At 41.8% G+C, this 21,551-nt stretch overlaps 1 protein-coding gene across 1 annotated transcript in view; it reads right to left on the reverse strand.

The window, feature by feature from the left end:
• Window positions 1-7,536: 7,536 nt before the first annotated feature.
• The window catches only part of SCML2 (Scm polycomb group protein like 2), a 79,303-nt gene continuing 65,288 nt past the window's right edge, over window positions 7,537-21,551 (reverse strand). Inside the window, exons 11-15 of the mRNA XM_032592230.1 lie at window positions 21,046-21,228; window positions 14,876-14,989; window positions 13,903-14,154; window positions 10,360-10,511; window positions 7,537-9,280 (exon numbers count right to left, since the gene is read on the reverse strand). Coding sequence (XP_032448121.1) covers window positions 9,152-9,280; window positions 10,360-10,511; window positions 13,903-14,154; window positions 14,876-14,989; window positions 21,046-21,228 — 830 coding nt within the window. The 3' untranslated portion in view covers window positions 7,537-9,151. The remainder of the gene's footprint in view (window positions 9,281-10,359; window positions 10,512-13,902; window positions 14,155-14,875; window positions 14,990-21,045; window positions 21,229-21,551) is intronic.

The following is a 21,551-nucleotide window of genomic DNA, read 5'->3' on the forward strand; positions in this document are numbered from 1 at the left end:
TCCCTGTACTCGAACCTCTTACCAGTGTAAGGACTCCAGATGCGTTGACTGCTCTTTGCCTGTAATTCTACCCGGCAGGGATCAGGATCGTCACCGCGGCCCACTTTTTGTTTACTTGCGGATCACCGCCTGCCCAGCCCTTTATCTGTAATGTTTAAAGCAGATGACAAGGCAGGTAAATGCATACAGTTGTTTGTAGAACCCATCCTTGAATCTTTTTAATATGGGTGTTTAATCTATTTGTACGTCCCATTCAACTAAAGTGACCCTGACGCATGTTATGCTTTCCTGTTACGGTTTTGCGGTTTCTGCCTCCCACTAAATGGCAATGTGTTATTTTCTTTTATCTTCCACAGTGATTTGAACGTGATATGGCCTGTGTTTTTGTAATGAAACAACCATTGTAAAAGCAATACACTGCAGACAAATCAGAAAGTAAAGATAAGCACAACGAAATGGAACAGACCCAGAATCCCACCTACCCAGAGACGCCCACTGTAAACACGTTTGTGTATATCTTCCCAAATGTCTTCTAGAAATGTAAACACGTCTGCATATAAACACGCAATAGAATCCGCCAGGGAGTCATCCTACACATCCACTCCCGTGACCGACTTGGATGGACGGAGCACGAATGCCTTTCCTTATGAATAAGTCCCCTCTACTTAATTTTGAAAATCCCCTTATTGTGGCCCTAGTCAGGCTTCATATAGATATTTGCAAACTGCCCTTCGGATGTGTTTGTACCGAATTCACTTCTCCTCAGCATGAATAATTAATACTGCTTTTGATGTCTGCTAATGTGATAAAAGGGGAAGGATAACGTGCATCCTGTTCTCATTCGTACGAGTGTCATACCTAGTCAAGCTGAACATTTGCATGCTTCCTTATCAGTTTTCTTTCAGGATTTAACGTATGATGAAGGTGATGTTTTGCAACTAGTCGGGAAAGGATGGATTGTTCAGCAAATGATGTGGGCACCACTGTTTTCCCATGAGGAAGAAAGGTAAAGGCTTTTTGATAAGATGCTCACCGGATGTATTTATGATGTCTTCAGAAGAACCACAGGGGCGCCTGGGTGGCTCAGTCGGTTAAGCGCCCAACTCTCAGTTTCGGCTCGGGTCGTGATCTCATGCCTCGTGGGTTCGAGCCCCTCATCGGGCTCTGCACTTGACGATGCTTCGGATCAGATCCTCTGTCTCCCTTTCCTTCTGCCCCTCCCCAGCTCACGCTCCCTCTCTCTCTGTCTCTGTCTCTCTCTCAGATGATTAAACGTTAAAAAACAAGAAAGAACCGCAAATCTACTGGAAGAGGCATGGGCGTGTTTATAGCAGCTCACCCCTGCTCAGTGGCCCTGGCCTTGAAAGCACACGTCCCTCCGCCCCCCGCTCGTCGTCCTTCTGGTCTGGGCTCAAGCGACACTTCCTCGGGCGGGTGGCTCATCCTCCTCTCCACCGGGCAAAGGTCACCTGGCGTATCTCATGCCTACCCCGCCTTTGCCACATTTTGGACATTTGTACGTTACCCAAGTATTTGGAGGGTTTTTGTTTGTTTTGAGAGACAGAGAGTGCACGTGCGAGCGAGCGGGGGAGAGGGGCAGTGGGAGAGAGAGAGTCTTAAGCAGGCTCAGCGTGGAGCCCACCGTGGGGCTCAATCCCACGACCCTGCATCCAGACCTGAGCCCAAATCAAGAGTCGGACGCTCAGCCGACTGAGCCACCCACCCTCCCCCGGAGGGCGATGCTCTCTTCTCACTTACACGGGAAGGTGCCTAAGGTGTGAAGGAGCAAACTCTTTCCTTCACTCTTCCCTGCCGGGCAGCCTGCCAAGCATTTAGCACCTTTCCGGGGGTGCTTCCTCCCATCTTCTAAAATGCACGTTAAATACTTTTTTCAATACACTTTAAAATCCCGTTGCCAGTGCGCGCCCGCCGCTACCAGGGACGCTCTTGTTGTGGCTTCTACCTGCAACGCTAGGCCCGTGGGGTCTCTCGCTCACCTCCCCAAAGAGGCTCACTCCCTCTGCCTCCTTTTCTAAGGTTTGCCGGGTGTTTGGGAATTGACCTAACGGAATGAAAAGGCAAGGGGCAGAGCGTGGCAGGGCCACGAATGACCGTACTTTGTGAGACCTGAAGATGCCGCGGGTTGTCACACACGCCCGGAAACCAGACGTGCTTTCGCGCTGGTGGGGGGAGTACGTCTTCAAATGGATGACACAGGACTTTTCTCACTCCGGCCCCCGGGACCTTAGACTTAGTGGAAATATTTCCGGAACCGTAGCCAAAGCAAGCCTGCCCATCTTAGTTTTCGGGGGGACCGTGCATCTCCATCATTTTCCGTTTCTTACAGACTTTTAGTGAGGTGGCAGGAGTGAGTCCATGGCTGGGACCGAGATGTCACGTTAAGCCAGATGACGGGTTGGGAACTTAGTTGTTAATTCTCTTCAGAGCCACACTGTTCTCTGGTAACTCACTCGTTCTCCCTCTAGTTTCAAAGCTTGGCACTACGTACGTAAGACCAAGCAGAAAATGATCTAAAGGCCAAATGGCAATTTATGACATTAACTCATTAACTCTCCTACTTGCGGAAAGGCTAGGATGAATTCAGTCCCCAAAAAAGGAAAAAAAATCAAGCTACATTTGATTCCTGGGAGTACGAGTCAGAGCACAAATACTTGGGCCCTGCTTCGCGTTAGGCGCCCTTCTCGACGCTGAGGACACAGGAAACAAACGAGTGAGACTCACTGCCCTTATGAAGAGTTCGTTCTAGCGGGGAGGACATCCGGTGTACAAATAAACACGATGGCAGCAAGTGCATCGGCTACATTTCACCTTATTTTGAGCTGTGCTACCGAGGCTCCCAAACCCAGTAAGTCACACACATCGGCTTCTCACTCACACGCTGTGTAGGAGGCGGTGGGTTGGCCTGGTCCTGCCCCAACATGCCTTCTTGCTCCCGAAACCAGTCTGAAGGAGCAGCCCCTGCGTGGCACAAGCTGTGCTCGTGGCAGAGGGGAATGGGAGAGAGATGACCAAGAAGCCATCGTAACGCTTCTGCTGGCACTTGATGTGCTTCAGGGCCACTTATGTCTCGTTGGCCAAAGCAGAGCTCAGGGTCAACAACGGCATGGGCGATAGACTTTGTCTTCAAGAAGGAACCGCGAGCCCCATGCCAATGGACGGATGCAAGATCCTCTTACAGGGAAAGGAAGAGGCGAGGGCTAGAACTAATATAATCAGTCCCAAGTTTAAGTGCTATGGAGAAAATACGGCAGGGAGGGAGGGTTAGAGGACCCAGGCATGTGAGCATAATGGCGGGGGGGGGGGCGGGGAGAAGGGGGGGCACCCAGGAAATTGGCAAATTTCAGAAAGGTATGAATGTGTTCTATTTTGCCAGTGGGATCACGACGTATGGTTGAGACTGCTGGCTGTTTACCAAGATCCATTTCCCGGTGTTGTGGGGCACAGACTTTTCTGGTCACCATTACAGTCTGGCGCGGCCACATGGTCATAAATGAGTAACTCTTTACTGGCATCTAATACCGACCGGGCGTTCGCCTTTCCTGGATTGTCTCATAAACGCCTTTTACTGTTGGCTTTTTAAAATAAATTTTGTTAATTTATTTTGAGACACAGAGGGAGGGAGAGAGAACAAGTGGGGGAGGGGCAGAGAGAGGGAGAGAGAGAGTCCCAAGCAGGCTCTGCGCTGTCAGTGCAGAGCCTGACGTAGGGCTTGAACTCACGAACCGTGAGAGCAGGACCGGAGCCCAAATCAAGAGTCAGATGCTTAACCAACGGAGCCACCCAGGCACCCCTACTGTTGGCGTCTTTTAGTCCGGATCTGAACAAAGTCTACCCGTGGCGTCTGGACGACATGTCTTTAAGACAGTGTTAATCTAGAATCATTCCAGCTCCCTCTTTTGTTTCTTTGCTGGATGTAAGGAAATTGTTAAATGACCCGCTAAGCGTGATGGCTTCTGTCTAGCATCAGCTGATGCCTAAAGGTAAAATATACACTCATGGCAAGACCCTCTGCTTATGCTGTTGGCCGTCCGTTCACGTTTCAATCTTGATAATTGTGAATTTTGGGCAGATCTGATCAGATTGCTTTTGTTTTCCTCCGGGCTGTGGTTGTTCCAAAGCTCAGACTAGCGTTGCTCTTTTCTTGCCGTTCGTTCACTGGGCTCGCGTTATCGGCCTTTAGTTCTTCATTTCTTTGCATTAACCTTTTAAAACTACCTGTTCAGCTTTTGAGAGTTAACATTTTATGTCTTTTTATTTTTTTTTTTTATTTTTATTTTTATTTTTATTTTTATTTTTGGGACAGAGAGAGACAGAGCATGAACGGGGGAGGGGCAAAGAGAGAGGGAGACACAGAATCGGAAGCAGGCTCCAGGCTCTGGGCCATCATCAGCCCAGAGCCCGACGCGGGGCTCGACCTCACGGACCGCGAGATCGTGACCTGGCTGAAGTCGGACGCTTAACCGACTGCGCCACCCAGGCGCCCCTATGTCTTTTTAAAAAAGTGTTAAAGTTTATTTATTTTTGAGAGAGAGACACAGTGTGAGTGGGGGAGGGGCAGAGAGAGAGGGAGACACAGAATCCGAAACAGGCTCCAGGCTCTGAGCTGTCAGCACAGAGCCCGACGGGGGGCTCGAACTCACGCGCTGTGAGATCATGACCTGAGCCAAAGTCGGACGCTTAACCGACCGAGCCACCCAGGCGCCCCGACATTTTATGTCTTAACCCACCCATTTTTTCCACATCCTAACATCGATGAGATTGCCTGCATATATGATCATGGTGTGCAATTCCATAGGCCACGTTCTTCTCTCCTATTTGGTCCATAAGACAGTGGCGCATCTTGAGACCACAGGAGTCCTAGGTCTGATAAAAGGTACTCGCTTATTTAAACTAGAGAACAGAAAGGGCCTCCCCGTGGAACTTCTACTCTTCCCTCCCAACAGTGGGTAGCTTCTATAGGGAGGGAGGTAGATTGAGAGGGGACACACGACGTTCTCAGTCTGCAGAATGGAAGTGGTTTAATACAGAACCAGAAGCTTCTATAGCTGCTGGGAGGCAGGGGGCCAAGATGAGGGAGGCAGTTTCTAGAGATGGGGGAGCACAGGGGTTGCAGGGAAGCCTGCTCAGTGGTTTCGGCCTCCTGCACGATGAAGTGGGTAAATGTCAGGACGACATCCAGAGGCCACTGGTCAAATGCACGTCTGCCTGCTGCTGACACCAAAGGCTGTCCCAGGCAGCCACCACAGAAAAACTGCTTCTCCATCCCTTCTTCCTCCTCACTCGTGGGAGAATCTGAGCCCCCTACTGGAAAAGGGGCCTGGGAAATGCCACTTCCGGGCTGCACAGGGGAGAACTTAGGAAGGTGGGTGGGGGGCGCCTGAGGGCTCGGTCGGTTAAGCGTCCGACTCCCGCTCGGGTCACGATCTCGCGGTCCGTGAGTTCGAGCCCCGCGTCGGGCTCTGTGCCGACAGCTCAGAGCCTGGAGCCTGTTTCAGATTCTGTGTGTCCCCCCTCTCTCTGCCCCTCCCCTGCACATGCTCTGTCTCTCTCTGTGTCAAAAATAAATACTTAAAAAAAATTTTTTTAATCTTAAAAAATATAAATAAAAAAATAATGAAAGGAACATGTAATACATTCGTCCTCCTCCCAATGGATTGGCTTCCGTGCCTCGCGGAGTATGTATACCCCACCCGACGTCAATGCACTTGAACGGCGAGGGCCAGCCAAAGGCAGGTGCAACAGTGACGCCAAAGGCGGGGGGGGGGGGGGGGGGGGGGGGCTTCCTGAGGCCATAGGCTGCCCTGCCCGTCCCCTTGCCCCTGAGGGATTATTTCCCCAAACGAAGGAGCTTGATTCAGTGCTTTGGTTCTTCAGCTGAAGAGCAGGACACAGAATTACTGGAGTATTAGGACGCTTATCACTCGTGGTCGCTAGGAACCGGCTCACGTGCTGTATCACACGCATCCTGAGGCTCTCATTTCCATGAACGCTCGGTCACCTCGATTATGTTCTAGGCAGCTTGAGGGGAGGAGGCAGGTCGCTTGGTCTTCAAACGTGGCCCCTTGGGCTGCTAGCGCCGCCAAAGCCAGAGAAGATAGTCCCGTCTCTCCAGGTGCCTCTGGTATAGCAAGGACAGCGGGCGAGCTCGATCAGAGCGCATGCTCCCAGTGCATGCTCACCGTGGAGAGTTGCTTTCCAGGTTCAACTTCAACAACCTTCAGGACAAAAGAGGAGACGTGTCGGGAGGTCAAGGGAGGAACACCGTCTGCCGCGCGTTCTGAACGTGAGCCCTGGGCGGCACGTCCTCCATACCCTGGAGCCCTCCCTCCCTGGGTCCGCCTCAGAGGACTTCTAAATAGAAGCCAGTCCCAGCACCTCACTGTGCGAACAGCCCCAGAATTTCACACCTATTTCAGTTACTCGGCCGACTGGGAATACAATCCGGACGTAGCTTGAAAACGCGGTATCTTGCCTCCCGACTACATCGTGCCTAGCTAGTTATAACGTTGAGTTCCCAATCTCTAACATTACAGAAGGGCATGGCTTTTTCATGCCTACAGAGGGGGCCTGGGTTTAAGGGTGGCAAGTCCTCCTCTGGAATGCACATCTTAAGACGTTGCAACGATTAGCAATCGTGCAAAGACGAAAGCAAATGCTCCACGCGCCCAGAGGGCCGCCGAGCTCAGCTTGCGGAATTTGCCAGAAGGATGCGCCGAGAGGCAAAACCGGGGGAAAGATCGGTTTTGAAAGCCCCGACGCTTCACAAGAGCCTCACGTGGCGTGATATTCTCTGGACTAAGAGGTTACAAAGCACACAGTGCAGAACGAGAGGTTCTCAGCGAAGAGGTACCCCCGCCCCCCCCCCCCATTCCGGGCACTCGCGCCTCAGCCCCGGAGCCTCCGCGAGGGAGGGCCCCGTCGTCCCCAATGAACTACAAGACCCGCTTTGCAGCGGTGGGAGCTTCTGGGTTCAAAGGCATGGAGCAGTAGCTCCTGGTGCAGGGGCGGGGGACAAGGGGTCAGACGCCGAGGGCGATTCGAGCCCAGGCCCCAGCCTCTCAGGCTTGGCCACCCCTAAGCTGGGAGAACTGGACGCACAAAGGCAGAACGGCTTCGGGCTCCCGGTGGCAGAGGAGCAGCCAGAATTGCCAGCCAGACGTGGGAACTCAGGGCAGACGAGATGCGCGGGGGCACTGGCGTTTTCTGGCACGTTCGTTCCCATCATCAAGCAATACCACGGTGGGCAACAGGTTTGGAGGACAGATGAGTGAAGCTCCCCGAGGTCACGTCGCACTGCTCCCCCGGGGTCCGGTTTAAGGCCCTACGAGAGATCAGGCCCCCCTGCGAGGGATCCGCTTAAATGTAGAACGAGGGCAAGTGTTAAAACTCAAGTATTTGGACACAGAAACCCACGAACTTACCAGAGTGCCTCTTCATCAACTCTAATAAGTGCGTGCATTAATGTCACGCGGTGAAAGCGAATAAACTCAAGTCTGAGGCTCTGACATTAATTATTGTTTTTTAAACTTTATTAAATGTTTAAATCTGAAAACTGTAAAACATAGTATTCATACAAACACACCTGAGGACTGTTCAACCGGGCACCGGCATCTTCACACAAACAATTTGAAGAAAAACCAGGTTTAAATTAGAATTCTGTCTTATAACACAAAAGGAATAACATAGATAAAATCACCCTTTAAATAGTTGCATTCTTATATAAAGTACATTTGGTTTTCTGAGAAAGAAAATGTACATTCATGCCCCTGGTGTATATTTTATTGGCATTTACAACAAATGGCTAAGAGTTTTAGCACAGATTCTCATAGCTTATAAACATTACACCAAAGTTGTACAAAGTAATTACAATAAACATATAGCACCATTTCCCCTTTAAAGTTCTAACTTTAAAAATAAAGCCCAAAATGAGAAGTCAGAATCAAATATCTTCCAAAATGTAGCAGAATAAATGGCTCAGAGCTAAGCAAATTCACTAGAAACATTGCATAGGACAGAGAACTTCCCTGTGTGAAAACCAACCTACGGATTGTTTCTTATCCCCTGAAGACAAAGCTGAGAGGTAATAGTGATAGCAAATGATGCACATATTTTTTATAGAATAAAAACCTCTAACTATATAAATAGTTCACCATCACCTCTGTGGCAGTACAAAGTGCCATATTAAATTCAAAAAGAAGAGATTTACTTGTTCGTATACCTACAGGTATAGAATAATATATAAATATGGTATAGTATCCATATGAGGAATAAACACAGACAATAAAATATATATCTTATAAAAATTTGGGCACAGGTGTCTTCATATAGAGATGTGAGGAATGAATGCCCAGTTAAATGTCTACGCTTAGCGAAAATATGTAACGTTTTAAAATAATAGGTATATTATTGAAAAAAAATTAACCTGACTCCATCCAAACCACCCTTGTAGTATAATATCTCCTGCATAAAACAACCATTCTATGTATCCTATAACTGTTCAAAATTTATCAAAAACTGATTAAGAACACTTTATGAAAGCTTATAAGGTTGCTTTTTTTCTTTAAATATGAAGAAATACAACATACAGAGAAATAATAACAAAAGGAAAATAATTTATATGGCTTTCCCTTTCTGGAAACTGGCAGAACACAAACAAAATGGCAGTAACAGACATAAAATATTGGGAGAAAGATAATGTCTGCAGTTGCATCTTTAAATTCTCTTCTAAGGAAAACTTCTCATGGATTTTATGAGAGAACTTGTCAGTCCCTGATACTTTCCCCTTTGGGATTCAGCTGTTTTGGTTCTATATATAAACATTAACTGAAATCAAAGGTGTTTCTCTGTTTCCAGCATGAAATAAATTTGTAAACTGTGCAATCAAATGATAAATTTTCAACTGTAAAATAAGAAAAAGACATAAAGAACTCCCAATTTGAATATACTACTACTAACGTTAAACTGTTTTTAAAGTAGAGTGAACTATAACGTTGTTTTGTGATTCTGGATATACATACTTTTAGAGGAACTGTCTACCAAACAAAAGCTGCTAGGAGAATAAAAACATTTTTAAATTAAAAGTTATGAGGACAACTGAGAATTGTGTCCAATCTCAACATACAATTTTGTTTTAGTTGTATTTTCCTTCTTTAAGTTTTTCAATGTAGTAACACAACTTTAATGCCGGGCCCAGCTTCAGCCCCATGTACTTCATCATCACCTCACTCTTGAGGAGTAGCAGAGCCTTCCCATCAATTTCCTATAGAGAAAGGAAACTATGATTAGTGATGCATTCCTACCTTGTCAAGTTATTTCTATATAAGAACATGTAAAATAGAGGGCAGTTGTACATTCTCGATATATATTCTCTGAATATTATTTCCTGAGAACTATTAAAAATATAATTTCTACAGCAAGACATCATTTGACAATTTTTAAGTTTACTTCAAATTTTAAGAAAAAGGAAATTTAATCCAGTATCTTTCAAAAATGGCCTAAGCATCAAGCTGTCTGATTTTAAGTACTGTGTGTTGAATACAATACTACCTACCTATGACAAAGAGTAGAAAACTATGAATTGTAGAAACAAATTTCAGACGGTCATTAACTTTCTTAAAAAGGCTGGGAATATGAGTATGTCAGCATCAATGCAAACTATAAATGTGCTATATACACAGTGTTGTCTTTATGTTGAAAGCGAATTAGTTAGTTGTCTGAAGCTAATTAAATGCTAAAACTACTGATTTTCTTAGAATACTGAAAAGGACGTAAGATATTTGGTCACTGATTTCTCAGAAAAGACTATAAACATTACTTAATAGACACAAGGCATCCTCCTAAAATTTCTTTATTTCCTTAGTTAACCAGTTTATGTCACAGCAGCATATTATTTGGGATTAACGAGCTCCTATTTAAAATAAAACTGCATTTAATCTTACAGTTGCTGGACTCATTGGGCATCATTAACAAGGAAGATACCCTGTCACAGCTTGTGGTTACCCCCTCCTACTCACGGTCCTGGGGCAAAGCAGGGAGGAGAGGGGAGGAGGATCCTTGTGGGAGACGACATCTGAGAGTGGCCATGTTGAATCATCTTCCTGGAGAACTTGAAGACTTGTAGTACTTTAGGTACTCGAGTACCCGTTTAAAGCACAGATCCAGCCTCTACCTTTTAAGAAGCTAACTATGGGCCAAGTAAGCTTTCTCACATATGGAAAAAAATCAGTTGATAGGGTTCCCCCACCATCCACACTAATCAGCATCCATCCAACTGAAGGGCCTGCACAGAGGTCATTGAAAGGCATTACGGCAGGAAAACCGGATCAAAAGATACATTACATGTTGCCTGAAGAGGTCGGCGAGGGGGCCTGATATTTGAGGATCTTTATGTTTCATAAACTGTATCACTTCATCCACAGACCAGGTTGAAGGGTCCTTAGAGAAGCCTTGTTTCAGGACACTGGGATCAGGTACAGCTATATAACTTGGAGCTTCAATGGGGGGGAAAAAAGACAAATCATACTCGACCTGATCATTATCCTGAAAGAAGAGATGTTAGGTAGGGAGAGATGGTCTCTCATTCCTGGAACCTTCTAGTAAGCACCCCAGCAAGGACCCGGGACTCTAAGTGTAGAATCCAGCGCAAGTCTAGCTAGAGGTGACCTGAGGATGGCTGCCCAAGAGTACCCCATCTGACCTCCCCCAAAAACAAGAGCAGCTTCAGAATTTACCCTAAAGTTTCAAAAATCATAAAACAGACTGAGCAATCTGAGGCTTTGTTGGCCACAGGCAAAGACAGCAAAAGATCTGTTGCTTGGGTTAAATTAGGTTAATCTAAGTTAACCTATTACTCTCTTTAAGTATTTCGATGAATTTCTCTCAATCTCCCTCCTCTTAGTATGTCTAGACTAGGTTTCTCTTACCAGCTAAATACAATGGCAAGTCTCCAGATTTGGTTTTCTAATTGCTTACATTTATTCACTTTAATCAATGAATTTCAATAACCCCATTATCTTTGAGAACCAAATTAGTTTTTACTGAATCTCTCCCATGTATTCAATATGGACATTTTTAGCATCACTTTGCTTTTTAAATTCCTGTCTCTTATGGCTTAAATGCTTCTCTGAATTTTGAAGAAAGGAGGATTATTTTCTGCTTGGCTAGGTCAGAAGTAACTTTAACATTATATTGAATACCTCTCTCAAGTTTAATTGCATAGTAATAGATATTCTGGTTGAATGTTTCAGGTCAAAAAAAAGAAATAATTGAGACAGAGAATAAATTAAGCACTCATACTTCAAAAAGTTTTAGGTGTGCTGTTCACCAAGTTGTGCTATAATTTCTTTGTGTCCAGACAAGTATTCATTTACTCAACCAGAGTGGCTTGACTCTCTAAAGTTTAATGTGTGACAGAAGACAGTTTTGTAATTTGCTAGGAAGATCTGTTTCTTTAAACAAGGACCGTCAACACAGATTTGGTTTTTTTTGTTTTTGGTATGAATTAACCAAAGATATACTTTTTCTCTCCTATCTGGGCTCCAGCCATTTTAGGGGCATTTTGATATTTACCCAGGTAAAGGGCAAAGAAAAACAGAAGATAAAAGAACTCACAATGGTAAGTTTTTTTTTATGTGTAGCTCAAAAGTATATTTGTTTTCTCTTTCACTATTGCAACTTCAATGTGAAACAACAACTCTTTACTAAAATACATCCTCCCTTCCACTTGTCAGAGATAAAACTGTTGGTCATATCTACCAAGAAATGCCGCTGGGCTGTGTCAACCCAAATGAAAATGACGACGGTGTATAGACCATGCCATGCCTAAGGCATTTTAACAATTTAGACAGAAAAGTCTTCCCCTTTAGCTCAAGAAAGACTCAATTTGAGATTAAGAAGTTATTGGCAAAGCTAATCAATACCTCTAAATTAACTTTTTTGTGGGATTTCTGGTTTACGTCATCAGAATCTGGTATAGTTAGGTCTCAAATAACATGTAACTAGTTTCAAAGATTACAACAGAAAACCTATAGGCAAAGATATAATTTATGGTATAAAGCTATAATTTTATGTTAAAACAACTGTAATATCATCTATTTTTAATCCATTATGGAAAAATAATTTAAGTGGGCCTGCATCTTCAAAACAATCATAATTGCAAACATTAGTGTTATTCTCAATAATTACATGAAATAAACTATGTGAAAAATAAAGTTCAGTCATGCTTTTTTTCATGAATGGCTTTGTCTTACATACACTAAATGTTTCTGAAACAAATAAAATGAAAGTGATTTGATTTTATCCACGACAATGTTACTGGATTTCTTTCCTAAAATAAAAATAAACAATTTATTTCATTCAAATAATGGGGCAGGGCAGAGGGCTGTGAAAGCATCACCGGCAACCGGGGGGGGACTCAGCCTTAAGTAACAGTTCCAAAACCTTAAAGAAAGTAATGGTAATGACATGTCTAGACACTTTTCAAGTGAAATGCTTACCTATTCTCTGGAGATGGAAGCAGCCCAGAAGTTAAGTGTACGGCCTGGGGCCAGAGCGCCTGGATTCAAGGACTGACCCAGCCACTTTCTAGCTGGGGACCTTAGACAAGTGACTTCTCAGATTTCTCACAGAAAAATGTTTACAGGCACATACATCTCAAGGAATTATTGTAAAGATGTACTGTATAAGGCTATGTAAAATATTATGCACCTGGCACATGGCAGACAGTGATGAAGATGATGCTGATTTCTATTATTAATAATAGAAAATTACTAGTAAGTAATGTTATTACTATTAGTCTTTTCACTCCTGGAGAGACCAGAAACTAGCCTTCTCCAGCCCAAATACAGGCTACTTTGTTATGCTTAGGCATACATTTGAAAGTGAGATATTCAGCATCGGAGGTAACCTTTTATAGCCTTTTACTGAGGCGGCCCGTCTTCAAAAGCTCGTGTTTTGTGAAAATACCTAAAATTCCAGCTATGTTATCCCTTTATGGAATAAACATGTATTGTCAGACTCCTTGCAAACGTCACTCTGAAAGCAGAGGCGATCTACATGGGGTGGGAGATGGAAGGGGACGACATGAAATATGTCATAGCATGTATGCAGTGCAGTTGCCCGTAGATAATATCCATGATAAAAAGCAACTGAGTCAGACAGTTCCTACTGCATTCACTGCTCACCTTACCTAGATGCCTACCAGGGCAAAAAGGATAGAACACTTATTCTCACCCTTAACCCACCTCACCCCACTTCTACCCCTACCCCCACACTCTTAGTGCTTAAAATGGTAAAGGGCAGCTATCTTTGCACATGGAAAACTATGCTGGCTCTTTCCAAATGGCAAGATGCTGCTGCCGTGTTTACACATATTAAATACTCCTGGTGGGTCTGAGGGAGTAACCGAAGGTGTGGAGAATGGAGAAATGGCTGCAGCAACAGAATACCAGAACCCAGATCTGGGAGTCACACACAGGCTAGGGCCAGGAAAGGTCTCTTCTGACAAGGAAGAGAGTACATCAAAAAGGAGAGGGAGTACATCGTTCCAAGCCTCAGTGTCACAGGAGGTTTGTTTGTGAGTCCAGACAGTAGCCAATGAAATGATAAATTACAAGGGAACCATTAATAAGAACCATGAATTAAGAAGTCTCTATGAGAGACATGGTTGGTGATCCAGATCCCCAAAGACAGTTCTATGCTGCCATGAGGATCAGAGCCATCTGTACTGGCCTGATCCTGACAGTGACATAAATAGGGAGGACTCAAACTCCTTAATTTTGGCACTTTCTCCAATGTCATACGCTCTCAGGGGATATTTTTGGGCATGGAAAACTTGAGGAGTAAAGGAACACACTGGTTGAGAATCACTGTTTTTAAATATACCTTCACTTTTCTTCTGCGTTTGGAATTTAACTTCATGTTGACTGCTCTTGGTAGATTTAGTTCCCACCAGTGCTGAACTTGAGTGGCCTGGCACACTTGGAGAAAAATCCCTGGAGACTGCAGTATGAGCGCTTACAGGATTTCTGCTGTCAGGAGTTACAGAACTTGCTGGACTTAGTGGTGGGCTTTTGGAATCTTCAGGAAGCTTCTCCTCCTTGGGCATGCCATTTCCTTCAGAAGACAATGATTCTTCTAAAAGAAAAGAAGACAAAGGCAATTATCTTCAGTAGACTTACAGCTTAAATACTTCCAAAGGTCAAAAGATCTTGTCATCTTCAACAAGCCACTTAAGCCATGCTATACTGAACCACAAACCTCTAAACACAAAGTACATGGCCATCCCCTTCTTGGCATTCTCAGTAATGGACACCGTCTTAACATCCAAATTGATTCCACGACATCACCTGTTTCTCATGGCAATTGTCCCTTGCCAGTCTTGCCACCAAGGCTGTCAACACCTCACTAAAGCATTCATTTTTAAGAATGCAGTTCTCCACAACTATTTGTTATAATATGACCACACAATTGGCTTCTAACATTTGCTTACTACTTGGGCACTTAAAACTTTCACTGGAGGGCACCTGGGTGGCTCCGTTAAGCATCCGACTCCTGATTTCAGCTCAGGTCATGATCTCACGGTTCGAGAGTTTGAGCCCCACATCAGGTTCTGCGCTGACAGCGTGAAGCCTGCTTGGGATTCTCTCTCCCTGCCCCTCCCTGGCTCACACCTACTGTCTCTCAAAAATAAAAAAAATTAATATTAAACAGCAAATTTCATTGGAGAAAGGTACTAGGTTTTTCTAATCTTCTTTTATGAGCTTTCAGCAAATATATACCCCCACCCAAGAGCATACAGTAAGTGGTAGCAGAGTGACTTTTCTTCCCACTCCTGGGATGTATAAATACTATTTACCTGTAGAAGCATGCACCTTTGTTTTGGGGAACTTAGGTGACACAGGAACAACATAAGGTAAAGGTTCCTGAGAAGGCCGTTTGGGGCTTTTCTTTTCTGTTATGTCTTCTTTTACTGTTTTTAAAAAAAAGGTGTCTGTTATAACTAATTAACATTCCTCAAGCATTGTCAGATCATCAGCATATAACACTTTTGTTTCCAAATCATCTGCCTACTATAACTTCATCAATAATTTATCAATTACTTGATTGTTTATGAATAATGTGTGTTCATTTCATCCTGTTATATATTTCATTGACATCATATTCAAGAGCTAAAAGCATTATGTCTAGGCATCATTTATTCTAGGGTCATCACATCTCTCTAAATACCTCAGGAAGCAGTAAGAAAATCAATTATACCGTGTCAAAAGGCCTGGGAAAATTATTCTCATCAACAAGAAAAGTTAAGAATTCAGAAAAGGAGAAGACAGGGTACAATGGACATCCCATTTTACACGCAACAATCGTGGCCTAGAGCTACCCTTACTATATACTCTACAGATTATTAAGCCAAATGCATTTCTACCTAAAGGACTACTCTTTAAGGCATGATCCTGAAAGTAATGACATATCAAATTATCAATTACACTCTAAAAATCAATCAATATCTTGATTTAATCCTCAACTAAAAGGAAAAATTAAGTCTAATAGAAATCTAAAAAGTCTGATAATAGAACTTGAGTGAGAAGAAATATTACAATAAGAAAGTACCAAAGTCAAACTTTATCTGGTTCAAGAGGGCTGGGGGCCAGGGCATGCTTCTTAAGATCACCTGATAAGCAACCTTTAGCCATCTGGTTACTGACTGATTACTGAAGAGTCTAAGAGAGCTCTTACCACTTGATTTTATTTTTAATCATGAACTACAAAATTACACAAAACATATTTCAGTGAATGACGAATATTTCTACAAATAGGACATATAAATTCTTATAAAGAATTTAATTGACTCTCTTTTGACTCTTTTCATATCCATTATTAAATGGACACAGAAAAGTCAAATACTAACATTTAGTTTTTTATAGATGTTTGTTTACCTCAGATTCTTAGCAAGATCAGAAAAACTTTACTCATCTTTTACTTGTAATATTCTAATGCTTTATGAAAAATTTATGAAGTTGGTATATGGATTACTATCTGAGGCTGATAAAATATAAAAATGAGTCTTAATTTCTGCTTCTGGATATCGTAGAAATAACCTCAGGCATGAAATTGTTCCTGCAGAGATAACCAGAAAAAAGCAGGTAATTCACGAAGTAATTTAAAAGGCATCATCTCGAGGCACTTCCAGGATGACTGATTAAGGATCTCCAAAAATCCATTTCTTCATAAAAATAATGAAGACATTGGCAAAATTACCTTTTCCAAAAACTCTGGACATTAAGTAAAAGCTTACAACAATCGTAAAAGCATCTGTTCAAGAAAAAAATGGCTAAATGTCAGAACAGTAAATTCTGTGCCATTTTAGCTTCCCTAACATCATCCCCTTCACTCAGTTTTGCAGCAGCTTTGTAAACCAACAGGTTCACAACTACCGGAGCTATGAAAACCAGCAGCCTAGTAGTCACTGGAGGCAGCACAATGGGTTTGGAGCTCCCACAAGGCCCTATCCCCAGAGAACTGTCACTATTTGACCAATCTTGAAGCTCAATGAAAAGCTCTGATCTCAGGGCTTGTTTTATTTGACCTAAATCAGAGCCTACTCTGTGTGAACAGCCCTATCTCCAAGACATCGCTCAAAAAAACAAAACAAAACAAAGCACCCCAAAGTAGCAATTATTTAACAATGCAGCTGCCTGAGCCAGCATTACCAGCTGGGGCTCACAAGAAGTTGACCAAAAAGCTTAAAAAACCAAACCAAACCAAACCAAACCAAACCAAACCAAACAAAAAACCCTGGAGAATAAAATGTCCATTAGGAGACTTTGAAAAACATGGAGATATTCCTGGGAATCTAGAAGGCCATATGCATGTGCAAGGCTGTATCCATGTCCAGGAAAGACCTAAGAAGGTCTTAATCTTTCATTTCTTGCTAACCTTGAGGCTCTGCACAAAGCAGACTTATAAACTGCTTCCTGGAGTGTTCAAGGTAAATTCTAGCACATACACAGAACTACGTGGCAAAGGATGGGGAAAAGACCAGTTGCAGGCATTTATGGAAATCCCTGTCCAATCATTTGCTGAAAACTAAGCTAAATGAGCAGACTTCAGTGACCACATATAACAAATGAGCGCAGGAAGTCATTAAGTTAGTCCAGGAAAGTCACTATACAAACAGTACCAGCAACAACAAACCCTAGGGAAGGGGAGAAAAGCTGATTTTCAGAGTTATTGCTTTACCCTATTTTTAAAAGCCCAGTTTTCAACTAAAAAATTAGGAGACATGCAGAGAAACAGAAAAGTATGGCCCATACAAAGAGGGGAAAATATGTCAGTAGAAACCGTCTCTGAGGAAGCCCAGATACTGGACTTAGTAGACAAGGACTTTAAATCAGCGATTCTATTTATGTTCAAAGAACTAATAATAATAATAATAACAACAATACCTAAAGAACTAAAGGACAATATGAGAACAATATCTCACCAAATAGGGACAATCAATATAAAAATTACAAAAAAGAAGGATATTGAAATTCAGGACTTGAAAAGTAGTACAGATGAAATGAAAAATTCACTAGATGGGCTCAACAGCAGCTTTGAACTAACACAAGAAAGAACCAGCAGATTTAAAGAAATGTCAAATGAAATTATACAGTCTAAGGAACAGAAAGAAAAAAGAATGAGGAAAAATGAACAGACCCCAGAGACCTATGGGATACCATCAAGGACACCAAAACACACATAATGAGAGAGTTTCAGAAGGAGAGGTGACAGAGAGAAGAGGACAGAAAGAACATTTGAAAAAATAATGGCTGTTTCCCAAATTTGATGAAAAACATTGACCCGAATATCCAAAAACCTCAACAACCTCCAACCAGGAAAAATTCAAAGATATCCACACGTAAAAAAAACAGACAAACTAATCAAAAGCAAAAAAACAAAGAGAATCTTGAAATCAGCAAGAGAAAAGCAAGTCTTCATGTAAAAGAGATCCTTGATAAGATTAACAACTGTCTTTTCATCAGGAACTACAGAGGCTACCAGGAAGTGGGATGACATTCAAATTGACAAAAAGACAGTCAACTAAGAATTCGACATCCAGCAAAACTAACTTTTAAAAAATGAAGGAGAAATAAGAAATTCCTCACGTTTTTAAAGAGCTCACAAGTGAGAAGATTCCTCACTTAAATAGCTTATGAAATGACATTCGACAGCAACTCAAATCCACATAAAAAAACAAAGAGTACCAGTAAATTTATTTGTGTTTGTAACTCTTTTCTTCTCCTTCTTCCTTTAAAAAAACAACTAGGGGGGCGGCTGGGTGGCGCAGTCGGTTAAGCGTCCGACTTCAGCCAGGTCACGATCTCGCGGTCCGGGAGTTCGAGCCCCGCATCAGGCTCTGGGCTGATGGCTCAGAGCCTGGAGCCTGTTTCCGATTCTGTGTCTCCCTCTCTCTCTGCCCCTCCCCCGTTCATGCTCTGTCTCTCTCTGTCCCAAAAATAAATAAAAACGTTGAAAAAAAAATTAAAAAAAATAAAATAAAATAAAAAAACAACTAGGGGCACCTGGCTAGCTCAGAAAGTAGAGCATGCAACTCTTGATCGCAGGGTCATGAGTTCAAGCCCCACATTGGGCAGAGAGCTTACTTTAAAAAATAAAAAACATGGTAATAAAAAAAATGAAAAAACAACAATTAAAAAATTGTATTTGGGGGCTTATAATGTATAAAATATAATTTGGCAATAAAAGAACAAAGAAGGGGGCAGGAAATAGAGCTGTAGTGGAGCAAAGTTTTTGCATAATATTAAAATTAAGTTGGTATTAATCCAAACTAGACTGTTTTAAATTAAGATGTTAATTGTGATCCCCAAGGCAACTACTAAGAAGATAACTCCTGGACAGAAAAGGAAAAAAAAAAAAAAAAAAGAACTCAATAAATTTAGTAAAAGGAACAAGGGAATTAAGATGGTATACAAGAAACCATCTATTTCAAACAAACAATAAAAAGAAAGTAATGGAAGAAAAGACCAAAAGAAACCTAAGATATACAGAAAACAAGTAACAAAATTGTAGATGTAAATCCTACCTTATGAATGAATGAATAAAAAATAAATAAATCCTACCTTACTAGTAATTATATTAACTGTGCATAAGAAAATACTCCAGTAAAAAAAAAAAAAATCAGATTAGCAGAATGGATTAAAAGAAATGTTCCAATTACATACTTAAATACAAAAGACAGACTTTAAATTCAAATACACAAATAAGTTCATAGAAAAAGACTGAGAAAAAATATACCATACAAACAGTACTTAAAACTGGAGTGGCTATACTAATATCAGACAAAATACACTTTAAGAAAATCCTAAGAAATTCACACATACAAAAACTCCAATGAGAACAAATAAATTCAGCAAGACCACAGAATACAAGATTAATAATAAAAAAATCAATTGTATCTCTATACACTTGCAATGAACAATCCCAAAATTAAGGAAATAATTCCACTTACAATAATGTTAAGAAGAATAAAATGTTTCAGGATGAATTTATCAAAAGAAGTGCCAGATGTCCTTTCTGAAAACTACAAAATACTGTTGAAATAAATTAAGTGAGACCTAAATAAATAGACATCCCATGTTCATGAACTAGGAGACTCAGTATTATTACAGGGCAATAATCCCTAAAATGATCTACAGATTCAACACACTCTCTATTAAAATTCCAGCTGGCTTCTTTGCAGAAATTGACAAGCTGATCTTAAAATTCATAAGGAAACCCAGACTTGCCCAAACGATTTTGAAAAAGGAGAACAAAGTTGGAAAACTCATACTTCCCAATCTCAAAACTTACTACAAAAAGCTATGGTAACCAAGATAGTGTGGTACTGCCATGAGGATTGACATACAGATCAATAAAATACAAAGTCCAGGGGCGCCTGGGTGGCGCAGTCGGTTAAGCGTCCGACTTCAGCCAGGTCACGATCTCGCGGTCCGTGAGTTCGAGCCCCGCGTCGGGCTCTGGGCTGATGGCTCAGAGCCTGGAGCCTGTTTCCGATTCTGTGTCTCCCTCTCTCTCTGCCCCTCCCCCGTTCATGCTCTGTCTCTCTCTGTCCCCAAAAAAATAAATAAAAGTTGAAAAAAAAAATTAAAAAAAAAAAAAATACAAAGTCCAGAAATAAATCCATACATTTTGACAAGGGTGCAAAGACAAGTCAATAGGGAAAGAGTAGTCTTTTAACAAATGGTGCTGGGACAACTAGATATCCAAATGTGAAAGCATGAAATTGGACCCCCTACCTCACTATATATAGAAAAATTAATTCAAAATAGATCAATAATCTAAATACACAGCTAAATCTATAAAATTCTTAGGAGAAAATACAGAGGTAAATCTTTGTGAACTTTTACTAAGGAGTATTTTCTTAGGTATGACACCAAAAGTACAAGAAACAAAAGAAAAAATAGATAAAATGGACTTCGCTGAAATCACAAAGTTTTGTGCTTCAAAGGACACCATCAAGAAAGTGAAAGGACAATCTACAGAATGGAAGAAAATATGTGCAAAGCGTATTTCTGATAGGAACTTATATCCAGAATATACAAAGACTCTTTATATATAACAACTACAATATGATATATACCAGGAACAAATATATTTTATTTCTGTGCAATAAAAAAACAAGGAACCCAATTAAAAATAGACAAAGGATTTAAATAGACATTTCTCCAAAGATCACAAATCGCCAGTAAGCACATGAAAAGATGCAAACAACCTCAGCCATTAGGGAAACGCAAATCAAACCATGGGATACTTTTCAGGTTTTGATTCTCAAGTTCATTATGAATATAAGAATTTATTTTCTTGTTTCGAATGAACAAAAACAACTATATATTATATATGTCTAGTTCATTGTGGCTACTTTGAGGAGGACACAAGGAAAACCTGAATGATACAAGATTCTCAAGCTAATTATAAAATGTAATAGAAATATAGAAGCACAGTATAAAATTTTACATTTTCTCTCACCTGGTACAGTTTTATCAAGCTCTGTAGGACTCTGAGTATTACCTCTGTAAGAGCTAAAGGGCTGGCTACTCAAAAGGTTATCACACTGCAGGCTGTGGCACAAGGTCTCAAGAAAGCGAAGGGCAAATGATGCACTATTCACTGGAGGGAGCTGGACAGAATGAGTCTCCCCATCAAAGGAGGCTATCGGGGGGGAAAAGAGAGGTCAGTTACATCATAGAAAGATGAAAACTACAACGAAAAAAAGCCATCAATTTAGGGAATGTATTATAAATGTAATTTGTGGTTTTTGTAATTTACAAAAGAATAATCTTAAATTATAAAGTTCCTCTCATTAAAACATAAGAGCCTGTATTGGTAAAAGCATTCTCATTTAAAAATATTCATAAGGCAAACAACAACAGCATCAGCAGCAGCAACCCAATGATGTATAATAACACTTCCTGCTATTCCAAGCATTCTGTGGGTATAAATATAGTATCTGATCAGACAATCATGAAAGCCAG

The sequence above is a fragment of the Lynx canadensis genome, chromosome X (assembly GCF_007474595.2).
Source record: "Lynx canadensis isolate LIC74 chromosome X, mLynCan4.pri.v2, whole genome shotgun sequence".
Classification (NCBI taxonomy): domain Eukaryota; kingdom Metazoa; phylum Chordata; class Mammalia; order Carnivora; family Felidae; genus Lynx; species Lynx canadensis.